Raw genomic sequence first — 17,396 nt, forward strand, 5'->3', positions numbered from 1 at the left:
AAGACAAGCCTGAAGGCTCTGTGCCTCAATGTGAGGAGTATTTGGATAAGGTGGACGAATTAACTGAGCAGATAGCAGTTAACGAATATAATGTAATTGGCATCATGGAGACATGGCTCCAGGGTGACCAAGGCTGGGAACTCAACATCCGGGGGTATTCAACATTTAGCAAGGATAGACAGAAAGGAAAAGGAGGCATAGTGGCGTTGCTAGTTTAAGAGGAAATTAATGCAATAGTAAGGAGGGACATTAGCTTGGATGATGTGGAATCGGTATGGGTGGAGCTGCGGAATACCAAAGGGCAGAAAACGTTAGTGGGTGTTGTGTACAGACCACCAAACAGTAGTAGTGAGGTTGGGGACAGCATCAAACAACAAATAAGGGATGTGTGCAATAAAGGTACAGCAGTTATCATGGGCGACTTTAATCTACATATTGATTGTGCTAACCAAACTGGTAGCAATGCGATGGAGGAGGATTTTCTGGAGTGTATTAGGGATGGTTGTCTAGACCAATATGTCGAGGAACCAACTAGAGAGCTGGCCATCCTAGACTGGGTGATGTGTAATGAGAAGGGACTAATTAGCAATCTTGTTGTGCGAGGTCCCTTGAGGAAGAGTGACCATAATATGGTAGAATTCTTTATTAAGATGGAGAGTGACACAGTTAATTCAGAAACTCGGGTTCTGAACTTAAGGAAAGGTAACTTTGACGGTATGAGGCGTGAATTGGCTAGAATAGACGGGCAAATGATACTTAAAGGGTTGCCGGTGGATAGGCAATGGCAAACATTTAAAGATCACATGGATGAACTTCAACATTTGTACATCCCTGTCTGGTGTAAAAATAAAATGGGGAAGGTGGCTCAACCGTGGCTAACAAGGGAAATTATGGATAGTGTTAAATCCAAGGAAGAGGCATATAAATTGGCCAGAAAAAGCAGCAAACCTGAGGACTGGGAAAAATTTAGAATTCAGCAGAGGAAGACTGGGGTTTAATGAAGAGGGGGAAAATAGAGTGCGAGAGGAAGCTTGCCCGGAATATAAAAACTCTCTGCAAAAGCTTCGATAGGCATGTGAAGAGAAAAAGATTAGTGAAGACAAATAGGTCGCTTGCAGTCAGATTCAGGTGAATTTATAATAGAAACATAGAAAATAGGTGCAGGAGTAGGCCATTCGGCTCTTCTAGCCTGCACCGCCATTCAATGAGTTCATGGCTGAACATGCACTTCAGTACCCCATTCCTGCTTTCTCGCCATACCCCTTGATCCCCCTAGTAATAGGGAACAAAGAAATTGCAGACCAATTGAACAAATACTTTGGTTCTGTCTTCACGAAGGAAGACACAAATAACCTTCCGGATGTACGAGGGGACCGAGGATTTAGTGAGAAGGAGGAACTGAAGGATATCCTTATTAGGCGGGAAATTGTGTTCGGGAAATTGATGGGATTGAAGGCCGATAAATCACCAGGGCCTGATAGTCTGCATCCCAGAGTACTTAAGGAAGTGACCCTAGAAATAGTGGATGCATTGGTGATCATTTCCCAACAGTCTATCGACTCTGGAACAGTTCCTGTGGACTGCAGGGTTGCTAATGTAACACTACTTTTTAAAAAAGGAGGGAGAGAGAAAACGGGTAATTATAAACCGGTTAGGTTGACATCAGTAGTGGGGAAAATGTTGGAATCTATCATTAAGGATGAAATAGCAGCACATTTGGAAAGCAATGACAGGATCAGTCCAAGTCAGCATGGATTTATGAAAGGGAAATCATGCTTGATGAATCTTCTGGAATTTTTTGAGGATGTAACTAGCAGAGTGGACAAGGGAGAAACAGTGGGTGTGGTGTATTTGGACTTTCAAAAGGCTTTTGACAAGGTCCCACACAAGAGATTGGTGTGGAAAATCAAAGCACATGGTATTGGTTAGCAGATAGGAAGCAGAGTGTCGGGATAAACAGGTCCTTTTCAGAATGGCAGGCAGTGACTAGTTGAGTGCTGCAGGGCTCAGTGCTGGGACCCAGCTCTTTACAATATACATTAATGATTTAGATGAAGGAATTGAGTATAATAACTCCAAGTTTGCAGATGACACTAAACTGGGTGGCGGTGTGAGCTGTGAGGAGGAGACTAAGAGGCTGCAGGGTGACTTGGACAGGTTAGGTGAGTGGGCAAATGCATGGCAGATGCAGTATAATGTGGATAAATGTGAGGTTATCCACTTTGGAGGCAAAAACTCGAAGGCAGTATATTACCTGAATGGTGGCAGATTAGGAAAAGGGGAGGTGCAACGAGAACTGGGTGACATGGTTCATCAGTCACTAAAAGTTGGCATGCAGGTACAGCAGGCGGTGAAGAAGGCAAATGATATGTTGGCCTTCATAGCTAGGGGATTTGAATATAGGAGCAGTGAGGTCTTACTGCAGTTGTACAGGGCCTTAGTGAGGCCTCACCTGGAATATTGTGTTCAGTTTTGGTCTCCTAGTCTGAGGAAGGAGGTTCTTGCTGTTGAGGGAGTGCAGCGAAGGTTCACCAGACTGATTCTAGGGATGGCTGGGCTGTCATCTGAGGAGAGACTGGATCAACTGGGCCTTTATTCACTGGCGTTTAGAAGGATGAGAGGGGATCTCATAGAAACATATAAGATCCTGACGGGACTGGACAGGTTAGATGCGGGAAGAATGTTCCCGATGTTGGGGAAGTCCAGAACCAGGGGACACAGTCTTAGGATAAGGGGTAGGCCATTTAGGACTGAGATGAGGAGAATCTTCTTCACTCAGAGAGTTGTTGACCTATGGAATTCCCTGCCGCAGAGAGTTGTTGATGCCAGTTCATTGGATATATTCAAGAGGGAGTTAGATATGGCCCTTACGGTTAAGGGGATCAAGGGGTATAGCGAGAAAGCAGGAAAGGGATACTGAAGGAATGATCAGCCATGATCTTATTGAATGGCGGTGCAGGCTCGAAGGGTCGAATGGCCTACTCCTGCACCTATTTTCTATGTTTCTATGTTTCATAGCTAGGGGATTTGAGTATAGGAGCAGGGAGGTTTTACTGCAGTTGTACAGGGCCTTGGTGAGACCTCACCTGGAATATTGTGATCAGTTTTGGTCTCCTAATCTGACGAAGGACGTTCTTGCTATTGAGGGAGTGCAGCGAAGGTTCACCAGACTGATTCCAGGGATGACTGGACTGACATATGAGGAGAGACTGGATCAACTGGGCCTTTATACATTGGAGTTTAGAAGGATGAGAGGGGATCTCATAGAAACGTATAAGATTCTGACGGGACTGGACAGGTTAGATGCCGGAAGAATGTTCCCGATGTTGGGGAAGTCCAGAAGCAGGGGACACAGTCTTAGGATAAGGGGTAGGCCATTTAGGACTGAGATGAGGAGAAACCTCTTCACTCAGAGAGTTGTTAACCTGTGGAATTCCCTACCGCAGAGAGTTGTTGATGCCAGTTCATTGGATATATTCAAGAGGGAGTTAGACATGGCCCTTACGGCTAAAGGGATCACGGGGTATGGAGAGAAAGCGGGAAAGGGGTACTGAGGGAATGATTAGCCATGATCTTATTGAATGGTGGTGCAGGATCGAACGGCCGAATGGCCTACTCCTGCACCTATTTTCTATGTTTCTATGTTTCTATCACGATAAATGGTTAAAGTGGTTACTAGGAAGAGTGGTCCTCGCACATATTTGGTAAAGATGTTTGATAATGGACAGGTAAGATTTGCTCATATTGATCATATTTTACCTACAGACATGGAAGGAGTTGAAGGTGGGAATGATTCAATTATTTCTGACTCAGCAGATAGTTTTGATACACCAGTAGCAAATCCTCAATCCAATGTACTGGAAACAAATCGAGGCGAGAATCAGAATGAAAGTCTGAGTCCGAGTCAGGAAAACAAAGAGCCTGAAGTTAGAGTGAGTTCAAATGAAAATCAAGCCAATTCCATCGAGGAAAATGTTCCTCAGGATGAGCCTCGAATGAGTTTAGATTCGACACCATGTTTGGAAGGTTCTGTTCAAAAGCGAAGCTATCCTCTTTGAAACAGAAAACAAGTGGTAAAGTTAAATTTGTAAATATAGAAAAAAAAACGTCTATATCCTGTATTATGTATAAACATTCAAGTTACGTATTGTGTTTATAAATAACTTCTTCATTAAGGAGGGAGAAGTGTAATGTCTGTGAGCTTGTAATGTTTGTAGCGCCACACTGTGGATGTGGACATAGAAACATAGAAACATAGAAAATAGGTGCAGGAGCAGGCCATTCAGCCCTTCTAGCCTGCACCGCCATTCAACGAGTTCATGGCTGAACATGAAACTTCAGTACCCACTTCCTGCTTTCACGCCATACCCCTTGATCCCCCGAGTACTAAGGACTTCATCTAACTCCCTTTTGAATATATTTAGTGAATTGGCCTCAACTACTTCCTGTGGTAGAGAATTCCACAGGTTCACCACTCTCTGGGTGAAGAAGTTTCTCCTTATCTCGGTCCTAAATGGCTTACCCCTTATCCTTAGACTGTGACCCCTGGTTCTGGACTTCCCCAACATTGGGAACATTCTTCCTGCATCCAACCTGTCCAAACCCGTCAGAATTTTAAACGTTTCTATGAGGTCCCCTCTCACTCTTCTGAACTCCAGTGAATACAAGCCCAGTTGATTCAGTCTTTCTTGATAGGTCAGTCCCACCATCCCGGGAATCAGTCTGGTGAATCTTCGCTGCACTCCCTCAACAGCAAGTATGTCCTTCCTCAAGTTAGGAGACCAAAACTGTACACAATACTCCAGGTGTGGTCTCACCAAGGCCCTGTACAACTGTAGCAACACCTCCCTGCCCCTGTACTCAAATCCCCTCGCTATGAAGGCCAACATGCCATTTGCTTTCTTAACCGCCTGCTGTACCTGCATGCCAACCTTCAATGACTGATGTACCATGACACCCAGGTCTCGTTGCACCTTCCCTTTTCCTAATCTGTCACCATTCAGATAATAGTCTGTCTCTCTGTTTTTACCACCAAAGTGGATAACCTCACATTTATCCACATTATACTTCATCTGCCACGCATTTGCCCACACACCTAACCTATCCAAGTCACTCTGTAGCCTCATAGCATCCTCCTCGCAGCTCACACTGCCACCCAACTTAGTGTCATCCGCAAATTTGGAGATACTACATTTAATCCCTTCGTCTAAATCATTAATGTATAATGTAAACAGCTGGGGCCCCAGCACAGAACCCTGCGGTACCCCACTAGTCACTGCCTGCCATTCCGAAAAGTACCCATTTACTCCTACTCTTTGCTTCCTGTCTGACAACCAGTTCTCAATCCACGTCAGCACACTACCCCCAATCCCATGTGCTTTAACTTTGCACATTAATCTCCTGTGTGGGACCTTGTCGAAAGCCTTCTGAAAGTCCAAATATACCACATCAACTGGTACTCCTTTGTCCACTTTATTGGAAACATCCTCAAAAAATTCCAGAAGATTTGTCAAGCATGATCTCCCTTTTACAAATCCATGCTGACTTGGACCTATCATGTCACCATTTTCCAAATGCGCTGCTATGACATCCTTAATAATTGATTCCATCATTTTACCCACTACTGAGGTCAGGCTGACCGGTCTATAATTCCCTGCTTTCTCTCTCCCTCCTTTTTTAAAAAGTGGGGTTACATTGGCTACCCTCCACTCGATAGGAACTGATCCAGAGTCAATGGAATGTTGGAAAATGACTGTCAATGCATCCGCTATTTCCAAGGCCACCTCCTTAAGTACTCTGGGATGCAGTCCATCAGGCCCTGGGGATTTATCGGCCTTCAATCCCATCAATTTCCCCAACACAATTTCCCGACTAATAAAGATTTCCCTCAGTTCCTCCTCTTTAATAGACCCTCTGACCACTTTTATATCCGGAAGGTTGTTTGTGTCCTCCTTAGTGAATACTGAACCAAAGTACTTGTTCAATTGGTCTGCCATTTCTTTGTTCCCCGTTATGACTTCCCCTGATTCTGACTGCAGGGGACCTACGTTTGTTTTTACTAACCTCTTTCTCTTTACATACCTATAGAAACTTTTGCAATCCGCCTTAATGTTCCCTGCAAGCTTCTTCTCGTACTCCATTTTCCCTGCCCTAATCAAACCCTTTGTCCTCCTCTGCTGAGTTCTAAATTTCTCCCAGTCCTCAGGTTCGCTGCTATTTCTGGCCAATTTGTATGCCACTTCCTTGGCTTTAATACTATCCCTGATTTCCCTAGATAGCCACGGTTGAGCCACCTTCCCTTTTTTATTTTTACGCCAGACAGGAATGTACAATTGTTGTAATTCATCCATGCGTTCTCTAAATGTCTGCCATTGCCCATCCACAGTCAACCCCTTAAGTATCATTAGCCAATCTATCTTAGCCAATTCATGCCTCATACCTTCAAAGTTACCCTTCTTTAAGTTCTGGACCATGGTGTCTGAATTAACTGTTTCATTCTCCATCCTAATGCAGAATTCCACCATATTATGGTCACTCTTCCCCAAGGGGCCTCGCACAATGAGATTGCTAATTAATCCTCTCTCATTACACAACACCCAGTCTAAGATGGCCTCCCCCCTAGTTGGTTCCTCGACATATTGGTCTAGAAAACCATCCCTTATGCATTCCAGGAAATCCTCCTCCACCGTATTGCTTCCAGTTTGGCTAGCCCAATCTATGTGCGTATTGTGTACTGCAAGTGCAGAGTTAATAATAAACAGAACCAGGCTGTTGCGGAAGCTTCCGACAGAGCTGCCTGCCATGTTAGAAGCTGTATGTGCTGTGCTCTGTGAATATACCACATCGACCAAGCTCACGTGAAGTGACATATTGCCATGGTTGGCACTGAGACCAAGCTCACATTTTAAGTGACATATCACCAGGATTAGCACCTCTTTTCGTATATTTAAGAGCTGTCATCTACCAAAAATGTTCTGGCATTTCTTCCTCACCAGTGGTTACCAGGCTGTGCAAGGCTTGTTACTAAATCAGCATTTTTTCATTTGCTGTTTCATTATTTTTAGCAAAATTGTGCACTCCATAGTTGTAGCAGTAAACTTTCGGATATTGATACTGGTTAAGTGACTTATTAGCTATTGGAGAGGCATTAAAAGGCCATTATTGATTGCTTCTTTTTAGTTATTGTGAACAAAACTGTATTCTTAGGAATTGCATGTTTTAAAGATGTACTTGCCCATAATTCTGTTAGCAGGTCACTTATCATGATCGAAAAATGGTATTTCTGCATTTGAGAAAAGAAGGAACTCTAACTCATGTTTATTATTTTAATTCCTAATTGTTTGCAAGTTGTTGGTCCCAGTTAAGCACTTGTTACAGCACATTGTATGGAAAATAAATGATGGATGGGAATATATTACAACACTCATGAAGGGACTGGATGATGTCTAAATTGTGAAAAGGAAACCAGAGCACTTTACTGACTGAAGCTTCCAATTATGTTGAAGCCTTGACTGCTGTCTTTGGCATTGTCTGTTTCTTCAATGCTTCATGTTTACAGTGTATTCAGTTTTATGGATTTGTTTGCTGCTTGGTTTTTAACAAAGAAGCTCCTATCTTAATTTCATTAACTAACACTGTTATGGTGCTGTCACATGGCTTAGTATCACATGATAAGGGGCTGTTTTGCAACACTATAACAGTAGGGTTACAGTACGATCAGCTGAGGGGAAGTAAATATTATATTGGCCTGATTTTAAGGTCAGTGGCGAATGAATGGCACACTTACACTTGCCCACAGGCTTTCTGAGGGCTTTTGCACTGGAACTTGTGGTTATTAGAAATCCGAAACAGTGCCCTCTACAGTGGATCTGGGACCTATGTGAACAAGCAAAGCAACAGTATGGCTCTTTAACCAATCAGATTAAAGATTACTTACTGAGACACGCAGGACGAATCTTAACTCCCAAAAACAGGTGGATTGGTGTCGTGTCAGAGGCTAAATGCAAAAAAATCTGGATCAGGAACTGAACCTGCCAACTTCCAATTTTAACGGAGGCAGAACGAGGGCTGGGCGACCAAGCCACTGACAGGAAGCGCGTTGATCATTTAAATATTATAATGAGGCTGCCTACCTTCAACAGTGATTCTATTTTTAACTACAGGCGGCCGGGTTTCCCGAGCCTCTGGAAGCTCGGCAGCTGACAGCAGTCAAGAAAAGCTGAATCCATGAGGTAAGTTATTTTACAGCATTGCTTGTGGGCCAGGAGCAGGAGTGCTTCTCCATGCCCAAAAGCTACTCCCTGGGATCTGCCTGCTTCCCCCCCTAATCACCATCGAACCTCCCTGCACAATCGGGAACCTTCAGACCACCATCTGGCAACCCACCCGCGATCCGGACCCCTCCCCTGCGATCCAGGCCCCTTACCGCAATTGGGACCCTGCCCTGTGCGATCTCTCTCACTCTCCCAATACACCTACCTACTCTCGTAGGCTTCAGCCTTGTGAAGTAAGCTTCTCATCCGAAAGGCCTCCAACCTGTCAGTCAGGCTGCCTGTGGGCTGGAACCCCACTTAATCGAGCCTTGCGGTGAAATTCTGCAGGACATTCAGGAAACCCGTTCTTCTGAGCTTCCCGACCTCACAATAACCACCCCACGCAGAACTTGCCTCTAAGCTAAAATCCAGGCCATAGAGTCTAAACCAGGAAATGCAAATAGAATACTTAATTCAATGCCAAAGCATGAATAGAAAGCCAAAGAAAGATGTGATTAAGAGAGAGAGAGACAAAAGCGACTGCAAGAAAAAGTAAATAAAATTACATTTTTTAATTTGTTTACATCTCCAACAATAATTAAAATCCGAAGGAGTGAGACACCATACTTTTAAAAGTAAATTTTCAGTGCCAGAGAGGTTGTTTGGCAGTAAATACATTTATACTTGAATGGACAAGTCCTAACTTTTTTTTGTCATGTTTAGTGGGTATCTATCACGTAAGTACCTCAAGTTCATGCCCTTCCATATATAGCAAAGCTTCTGGAGGAGCAGAGCAATTTGGATATCAACTTCCTGATTTCTACGTTTAACTGCGCATGTGTGGATGCCGGAAGTTGTTGTTCGATTTACTCCATAATAACGGTGAGTATTTATAGCCTTACCATTATTTTCACTGCAAAATCTGGCCCGTAATATCTAGAGAAGAGAAACACTCTTATGCATATCAGATAATAGTAACATGTAAGAACAAGGGGTGAGAGGGAGGAGAAGACAGTATTGTCTGTGAAGGCCAGAAGGCCAGAGTTGAATAATAGAGATGTGAGGATAGATGAATGTTGTAGAATTCTACTTAATTTCCTTTGGGAAGTCAGGGAATATTCACTAAGAATTTCTCTGCTGATTAAATGGGCGGGGTAGACTCTGTACTAAGTTTTAAGTATATTAGCTAATATTGCCATACTCATATCAGCAGTGTTACACCTGCTAATTGCAGTGGACTAAAAATTAACTTGAGCAATGGGGTAGACATTTGTCTGGGCCTGTTTTCAAGGTGCACCCTACGTTGAGCCTCATCTAAATAATGTGAATGAGCTGCAGGGACATGTTGCACCTCCATAGGCTGCATACCCATTTCAGACAAGCAATTTTGGGGCGCTTGACTCTCTGGCAGCAACCCTCAGGTAAGTGCCTGTGGTGGAAGGGTGGGAGAACAGCAGGGGAGGAGGGTGGGTGATCACAGCCAGCAGAAATGTCGACGACACAAAGATTGGTGGCACAGTAAGTAGTGTAGACGGGAGCATAAAATTACAAAGCGACATTGCTAGATTGAGTGGGCAAAACTGTGGCAGATGGATTTCAACGTAAGTAAGTGTGAAATCATCCATTTTAAACAAAAAAAACAATCACTCTGAGTATATTTTAAATGATGAAAAGCTAATAACAGTGGAGGTCCAAAGAGATTTAGGGGCAGGTTGTGGGCAACATGAGGAAAAGGAAACAGGACCAGGCTTATGTGCAGAAAAGGGAAGCAACACCAGGTCCAAGCAGGGGCAGGAGGGATTTAGACATTTCTGAACAGAGTTGAATGCCTGAAGTTTATTTTCTAGAACAGCCTTCATAAAATGTTGATTTTTAAATTTATATGGCAAGTAAATGTTTTAATAGAGAACTCGGCAAATAGGGACCAGTCAGTGGGAACATGGCAGAATAGAGGCCAGCCATGGGCGAGCTGGGAGAACAGAAACCAGCCACGAGAGAGCCAGGAGAACAGTGACCCATGACAGAACAGCCAGGACAATATACGGCAACCATGGAATAGTGGAAGAACAGTGACCAGCCATGGGAGAGCCAGGAGAACTGACTCCAGTCATGGGAGAGCTGGGAGAAAAGAGGCATCAGGATAGATAGAGGCATGTGACAACAGGATAACAGTGATCAGCCACGGGCAAGCAGAGGAACAGCGAGCAGCCATAGGAGCACATACCATCCATGGGTGAGTAGGAAAACAGTGTCCAGTCGGTGACACAGCCAGGACAGTGACCCTCAGGAGAGTTTGAAGAACAGTGACCAGCCAGTAGAAAAACTGGGAAAGCAGTGATCAGTCAAAGGAAAGCTATAATAGGTGAATAGCCAATGAGAGAGTGGCACCAGTCAGCTGGAAGAGCAGAGACCAGGGGTCCGAAATTGCCCTCCTCCCCGTTTGGGGTGAATAATCTGATTTATATGGTGAGTTACCACCCCAATCGATGGGGCGGGGAATCGAGCGATTTTGGGCACTTTATACTGGAAAAATGAATGGGACGGTGTTGGAGGCGGAAATGGCCTCTGCAGAGTGGTGTGGGAGCGAGATCACCGACTGAGGACCCAATTTCATCTGACTCGCATTCATTCCTAACGAGGCAGCTGCTCCCTGGCTTTCTTAAGGATGATATCAGGGCAGTTGTGAGAGACGATATTGGCTCTAATGAATAAAATGTTGAAGCATTGTGGGTGGAGATTAGAGATAGTAAGGGGAAAAAGTCACTGGTGGGCGTAGTTTATAGGCCCCCAAATAATAACTTCACGGTGGGGCGGACAATAATCAAGGGAATAATGTAGGCATGTGAAAAAGGAACGGCAGTAATCATGGGGGATTTTAACCTACATATCGATTGGTCAATTCAAATCACATGGGGTAGCCTTGAGGAGGAAATCATAGAATGCATACGGGATTGTTTCTTAGAACAGTATGTTACAGGACCTACAAGGGAGCAAGCTATCTTAGATCTGGTCCTGTGTAATGAGACAGGAATAGTAAACGATCTCCTAGTAAAAGATCCTCTCGGAATGAGTGATCACAGTATGGTTGAATTTGTAATACAGATTGAGGGTGAGAAAGTAGTGTCTCAAACGAGCATACTATGCTTAAACAAAGGGGACTACAGTGGGATGAGGGCAGAGTTGGCTAAAGTAGACTGGGAACACAGACTAAACGGTGGCACAATTGAGGAACAGTGGAGGACTTTTAAGGAGCTCTCTCATAGTGCTCAACAAAAATATATTCCAGTGAAAAAGAAGGGTGGTAAGAGAAGGGATAACCAGCCGTGGATAACCAAGGAAATAAAGGAGAGTATCAAATTAAAAACCAATGCGTATAAGGTGGCCAAGGTTAGTGGGAAACTAGAAGATTGGGAAAATTTTAAACGACAGCAAAGAATGACTAAGAAAGCAATAAAGAAAGGAAAGATAGATTACGAAAGTAAACTTGCGCAAAACATAAAAACAGATAGTAAAAGCTTTTACCGATATATAAAATGGAAAAGAGTGACTAAAATAAATGTTGGTCCCTTAGAAGATGAGAAGGGGGATTTAATAATGGGAAATGTGAAAATGGCTGAGACCTTAAACAATTATTTTGCTTCGGTCTTCACAGTGGAAGACACAAAAACCATGCCAAAAATTGCTGGTCACAGGAATGTGGGAAGTGAGGACCTTGAGACAATCACTATCACTAGGTGGGTATTGCTGGACAGCCTTATGGATGATCTCAAGGTAGACAAGTCCCCTGGTCCTGATGAAATGCATCCCAGGGTATTAAAAGAGATGGCGGAAGTTATAGCAGATGCATTCGTTATAATCTACCAAAAGTATCTGGACTCTGGGGAGGTACCAGCGGATTGGAAAGCAGCAAATGTTTAAAAAAGGGGGCAGACAAAAGGCAGGTAACTATAGGCCGGTTAGTTTAACATCTGTCGTGGGGAAAATGCTTAAAGCTATCATTAAGGAAGTAATTGCGGGACATCTAGATAGGAATAGTGCAATCAAGCAGACGCAACATGGATTCATGAAGGGGAAATCATGTTTAACTAATTTACTGGAATTCTTTGAGGATATAACGAGCATGGTGGATAGAGGTGTACTGATGGATGTGGTGTATTTAGATTTCCAAAAGGTGCCACACAAAAGGTTACTGCAGAAGATAAAGGTACGCGGAGTCAGAGGAAATGTATTAGCATGGATCGAGAATTGGCTGGCTAACAGAAAGCAGAGAGTCGAGATAAATGGGTCCTCTTCGGGTTGGAAATCAGTGGTTAGTGGTGTGCCACAGGGATCGGTGCTGGGACCACAACTGTTTACAATATACATAGATGACCTGGAAGAGGGGACAGAGTGTAGTGTAACAAAATTTGCAGATGACACAAAGATTAGTGGGAAAGCGGGTTGTGTAGAGGACACAGAGAGGCTGCAAAGAGATTTAGATAGGTTAAGCGAATGGGCTAAGGTTTGGCAGATGGAATACAATGTTGGAAAATGTGAGGTCATCCACCTTGGAAAAAAAACAGTAAAAGGGAATATTATTTGAATGGGGAGAAATTACAACATGCTGCGGTGCAGAGGGACCTGGGGGTCCTTGTGCATGAATCCCAAAAAGTTAGTTTGCAGGTGCAGCAGGTAATCAGGAAGGCTAATGGAATGTTGGCCTTCATTGCGAGAGGGATTGAGTACAAAAGCAGGGAGGTCCTGCTGCAACTGTACAGGGTATTGTTGAGGCCGCACCTGGAGTACTGCGTACAGTTTTGGTCACCTTACTTAAGGAAGGATATACTAGCTTTGGAGGGGGTACAGAGATGATTCACTAGGCTGATTCCGGAGATGAGGGGGTTACCTTATGATGATAAATTGATTAGACTGGGTCTTTACTCGTTGGAGTTCAGAAGGATGAGGGGTGATCTTATAGAAACATTTAAAATAATGAAAGGGATCGACAAGATAGAGGCAGAGAGGTTGTTTCCCTTGGTCGGGGAGACTAGAACTAGGGGGCACAGCCTCAAAATACGGGGGAGCCAATTTAAAACCAAGTTGAGAAGGAATTTCTTCTCCCAGAGGGTTGTGAATCTGTGGAATTCTCTGCCCAGGAAAGCAGTTGAGGCTAGCTCATTGAATGTATTCAAATCACAGATAGATAGATTTTTAACTAATAAGGGAATTAAGGGTTATGGGGAGCGGGCGGGTAAGTGGAGCTGAGTCCACGGCCAGATCAGCCATGATCTTGTTGAATGGTGGAGCAGGCTCGAGGGGCTAGATGGCCTACTCCTGTTCCTAATTCTTATGTTCTTAAGTTCTTAACGAGCAGATCGTTCATGATGATCAGAGCGATTGGTCTGTGTGTTGTTTCTCCATCTTGTAAAATGGCAAGTCAGAGAGATGGCAGAAGGGCAAGCAGGTTCACAAATTGAGACGCTGGTGCAAGCTGTGGAGGGAAGGAGGCGCCTCCTATATCTGGATTCTGGCAGGCCCTCTCGGCAGGTCTTCAATGATGCTTGGGCAGAGGTGGCTGTAGAGGTCTCGGCAACCTGAGTACTGGACCGGACGGGCATTCAGTGCCGGAAGAGGTTCAACGCCATCACTCGAGTGGTGAACGTGAGTACATGGTCCCCCTATTACTGAGCTCCGGTTTCGGAGCCTCTCCTTTTCCAACTCTTATTTAGCTGCCTCTGTTTCCAGTGAGTAAAGCAGCATTTCAGTGGTGATTCATCTATATATCATGTGTCCATACTTACAGTTGCGGGCTCCTTTCATTTGTGCCTTACACTTGCATCTAATGAAGCTGCACATCCATTATTTTCAGAGGCCTAATTGGACTGCTACTCACCAATCCTTCTTTGCTTTGTAGGCCAAGATGGCACATAACCACAGGGAGTAGCAGGGGACTGGTGATGGAGAGGCCGACCTCCAGCAGTTGACTGATGTGGAGAAAAGGGTACTGTGGCTAATTGGATCACAGGGTGCCTGTCCAGTGGCCACAGGCACTGTGAATCCCTTTGGGGGCAGCATTGGTAAGTCAAGGCTTCCTTTAATGCCATCTGTCCGTAACTGAACAAAATGCCTGTCAGTAACGTGGTCAGCAATGTGTGCACTGGTTGCTGCATGGTCCACCCCCCTCCCTCATACCATTCTTATCCCATTTATGCTTGCAGATGATGCCCTGGTGATGGACCAGCATGAGCCTCAACCCCCTGAGCCAAGTGAGGACAGTGAGGAAATGTGGGAGGAGGTGGATGCCGAGGGAGAGACAGTTCCAAGTGCCGCATAACTGCTTCTTATGCTGCCACGCACCAGCTCAGATACGGGGAGTACGCGTTCGTTGCAGTTTAGCTTAGAAGAGGAGTCAGCACTGGGTGATGCACCGGGTCGAGTGGGCTGCAGCATGCTCAAGGGCAAAGGGAACCTCGGGAGCCAGCTCTCGGAGGGCAAGTTCGCACGCGAGTTCTGCTGCTCAGGACTCAGATGAGCACCTCGATGTGGAGGCGTTCGAACAAAGGGTGCTGACCATGCACTCGGAGATGGTAAGGGCAACAGCAAGGGTGCCCGAGAGCCTGTTGCAAGTGGTCAGGAGCGTGGAGGAGTCCGCCTCCCACAGTGCAGACAGCTTTGCGTACACCATGGAGCCCATCATTGCAACTGTATAGACGCTGTTGGACTCCCAGAGTGACCGTGCGGATCCAGATCTCATGATGTGTGTCGTGGGCGATGTGGCAGCTGCCATTACAGCACAGGCGGAAAGTGACCCAACCTCTTAGTGCTGTCTTGGAGAGGATGGCTGCTGGCGTGGAAGCTCAGAATGCTTTCACGCAGCCTCAGCAAGAGGCCGAGGCCGTGCAGTGTCTTACTGCTGTCATGCAGTCAGTGTCTGGTGGCATTGGGTCTGTGCCTGCTCTCATGCAGTCTCAGCTCGATGCCACGCAAGCTCTGACTGCTGCCATCGCCGCTGGATCCACCACAGTCCACCGGGAATCTGACGGCGTCGCAGCAGCCCACCCAACTGTGCTGCCCTAGGAGAGTGGCGCCCGAATCATTGGAGCCGGAGCGTGCTGTGCTCTCCCAGGATCACAGCATTCCGGATCTCAGCCCTGTCACTCCGTCATTGCAACCAGCCATGGCTTGCACCCAGCCAATCCAAAGTGCTGGCGCCGAAGCTGAGGCGAGCCAGTCTGCAGCTGGCCCTTCTGGGGCCAGAGCTGGTCGAGGGCGACCTAGAAGGACATCTGTAACGTCTGAAGGTGAAACAGAGAAGCCTTCCAGCACTGCAGCCACAGAGGAGATGCTGCAGCGTAGTTGTAGAGTAGGTAGATGGAAGAGGCGTTATAAGGATATGCACAAGGGCAATTGAAAATGTTGATGTTGTTGCTGCATGTTCTTGTTGTATAAATGTTTATTTGAAACTTTAATATCTGTTGTTGTGCCTCATTTCAGTGTGGGGAATGATGTGTGGAAAGGCTCATTGGTGTGGCCATGGGGTTGCACAGATGAAGCTGGAAGTGGCGACCAACTTAGTGGAAACGAGCAGCAATGAGACAGTCTTGGATGTCCCTTGTAGGATCAGGATGGTGACGCCGCCTTCCCCTCCTGCTCCTCTTCCTCCTGCTCCTTCTCCTCAGGTGCTACTGGTACATTGTCGGCCAATGGCTGTGGCCTCATGATTGCCAGTTTGAGAAGCATGCAGCAGACGACGACGAATCAGGACACCCGGTCAGGCATGCAATGCAGCACTGCTCCTGAGTGATCCAGGCAGCAGAACCGCTGTTTAAGGATTCCGATGGTCCGTTCAATGATGCACCTGGTGGCTGAAACTCATTGTACGATTGCTGTGCAGGAGTGGTGGGGTGGCGAAGGGGAGTGGGTACCCCTTATCTCGTAGGAGCCATCCGCCACCTTCATTTGGTGGCTCAAACAGACCTGGCACACCAGTCTGCCGCAGGATAAAGGCATCGTGGCTGCTGCCAGGATACTGGGCATCAACGGCCATGATTTGGTGCTTGTGGTCGCACACCAACTGGACATTGCGGTTTCTGAAGATCTCCGGATTGTTCTGCGGCGCCCTGATTGCCACGTGGGTGCAGTCTATGGCACCTTGAGCCCTGGGGAACACCGCTATCCTCGAGAAGCCAGTGGAGCGCTTGAACTGCTTCTCTCTGGTCATTGGACAGGAGATGTAGTCCCTCCTCCTCTTGTACAGAGCATCTGTGACCTGACGGATGGAACAATGCGCAGCATATTGGGAGAGGATGGAGATATCTGCTGTGGCTCCTTGGAAAGTTCCAGTGGCATAGAAATTCAGGGCGATGGTGACCTTTGATGCCACTAATAGAGCTGTCTTCACCCTTGTTTGGAGGAGATGGCACAGCTCCGTCACCACGTCTTTTCTGAATTGCAGTCTCTGTAGACACTGGTCATCATTGAGGTCCATGTAGGAGAACTGTTGCAGAAGAACCTTGGACGATAGGGCCTTCTGCCACCACATCTGTGTCTTCCTCTGCCACCTTCCTCTTCCCCTTTTGCCTCCTGGTCAGGCTGCTCCTGAGCCTCTGCATCCTGGTGCTGGCAAATATCTGGCAGAAGGGGATGAGGAAGGTGGCAGAGGAAGACACAGATGTGGTTGCAGAAGGCCCTATCGTCCAAGGTTCTTCCGCAACAGTTCTCCTATATGGACCTCAATGATGACCAGTGTCTGCAGAGACTGCTGCTGGTGCTGCCTTCTCCTCTCCATGTCCCTCTCCCTCTACTATTATTGTCGCTGTCCCTGACCCTCCTCCTCACTGTCTTTCCTTCTTCATGTCCTTCTCTGTCTGCAGATATATGGCCATCTCCATGGTTTTCTCCATCTCGCTGTCCCATCCTATCTGGGTCCCTCTCCCGCTGCCTCTGCATCTGTAGTTGGCGCGTTACTCTCTTCTGCGAACCACCCTGCTGTGCACAATTTGGAGGAGGCAGTCCACTGCCAGGACTGACCTCATTATTTGCAAGCAGTGGCCTACTCTGCCAATGCTAGCTCTTGGAACAAGGTTTGGTATTGCAGGCTATGCAAAGTGAGGCCCAGTAATCTTTGAATCCTGATTTAGAGGCTAAACATTCAAAGCATCAACA

The 17,396-nt window shown here is 46.0% G+C and overlaps 1 protein-coding gene across 1 annotated transcript; it reads right to left on the reverse strand.

The window, feature by feature from the left end:
- Nucleotides 1-16,077: 16,077 nt before the first annotated feature.
- Nucleotides 16,078-16,773, reverse strand: LOC139254287 (putative nuclease HARBI1). Its single transcript, XM_070873659.1, has one exon. It carries the CDS (start codon nt 16,771-16,773, stop codon nt 16,078-16,080), a length of 696 nt encoding a protein of 231 aa, XP_070729760.1.
- Nucleotides 16,774-17,396: the final 623 nt, after the last annotated feature.

The sequence above is a fragment of the Pristiophorus japonicus genome, chromosome 3 (assembly GCF_044704955.1).
Source record: "Pristiophorus japonicus isolate sPriJap1 chromosome 3, sPriJap1.hap1, whole genome shotgun sequence".
Taxonomy (NCBI): Eukaryota; Metazoa; Chordata; class Chondrichthyes; family Pristiophoridae; genus Pristiophorus; species Pristiophorus japonicus.

Bases quoted from the DNA above. Each gene is read 5' to 3' on its own strand.
- LOC139254287 (XM_070873659.1), bottom strand. From the start codon at position 16,773: ATGTGGTGGCAGAAGGCCCTATCGTCCAAGGTTCTTCTGCAACAGTTC.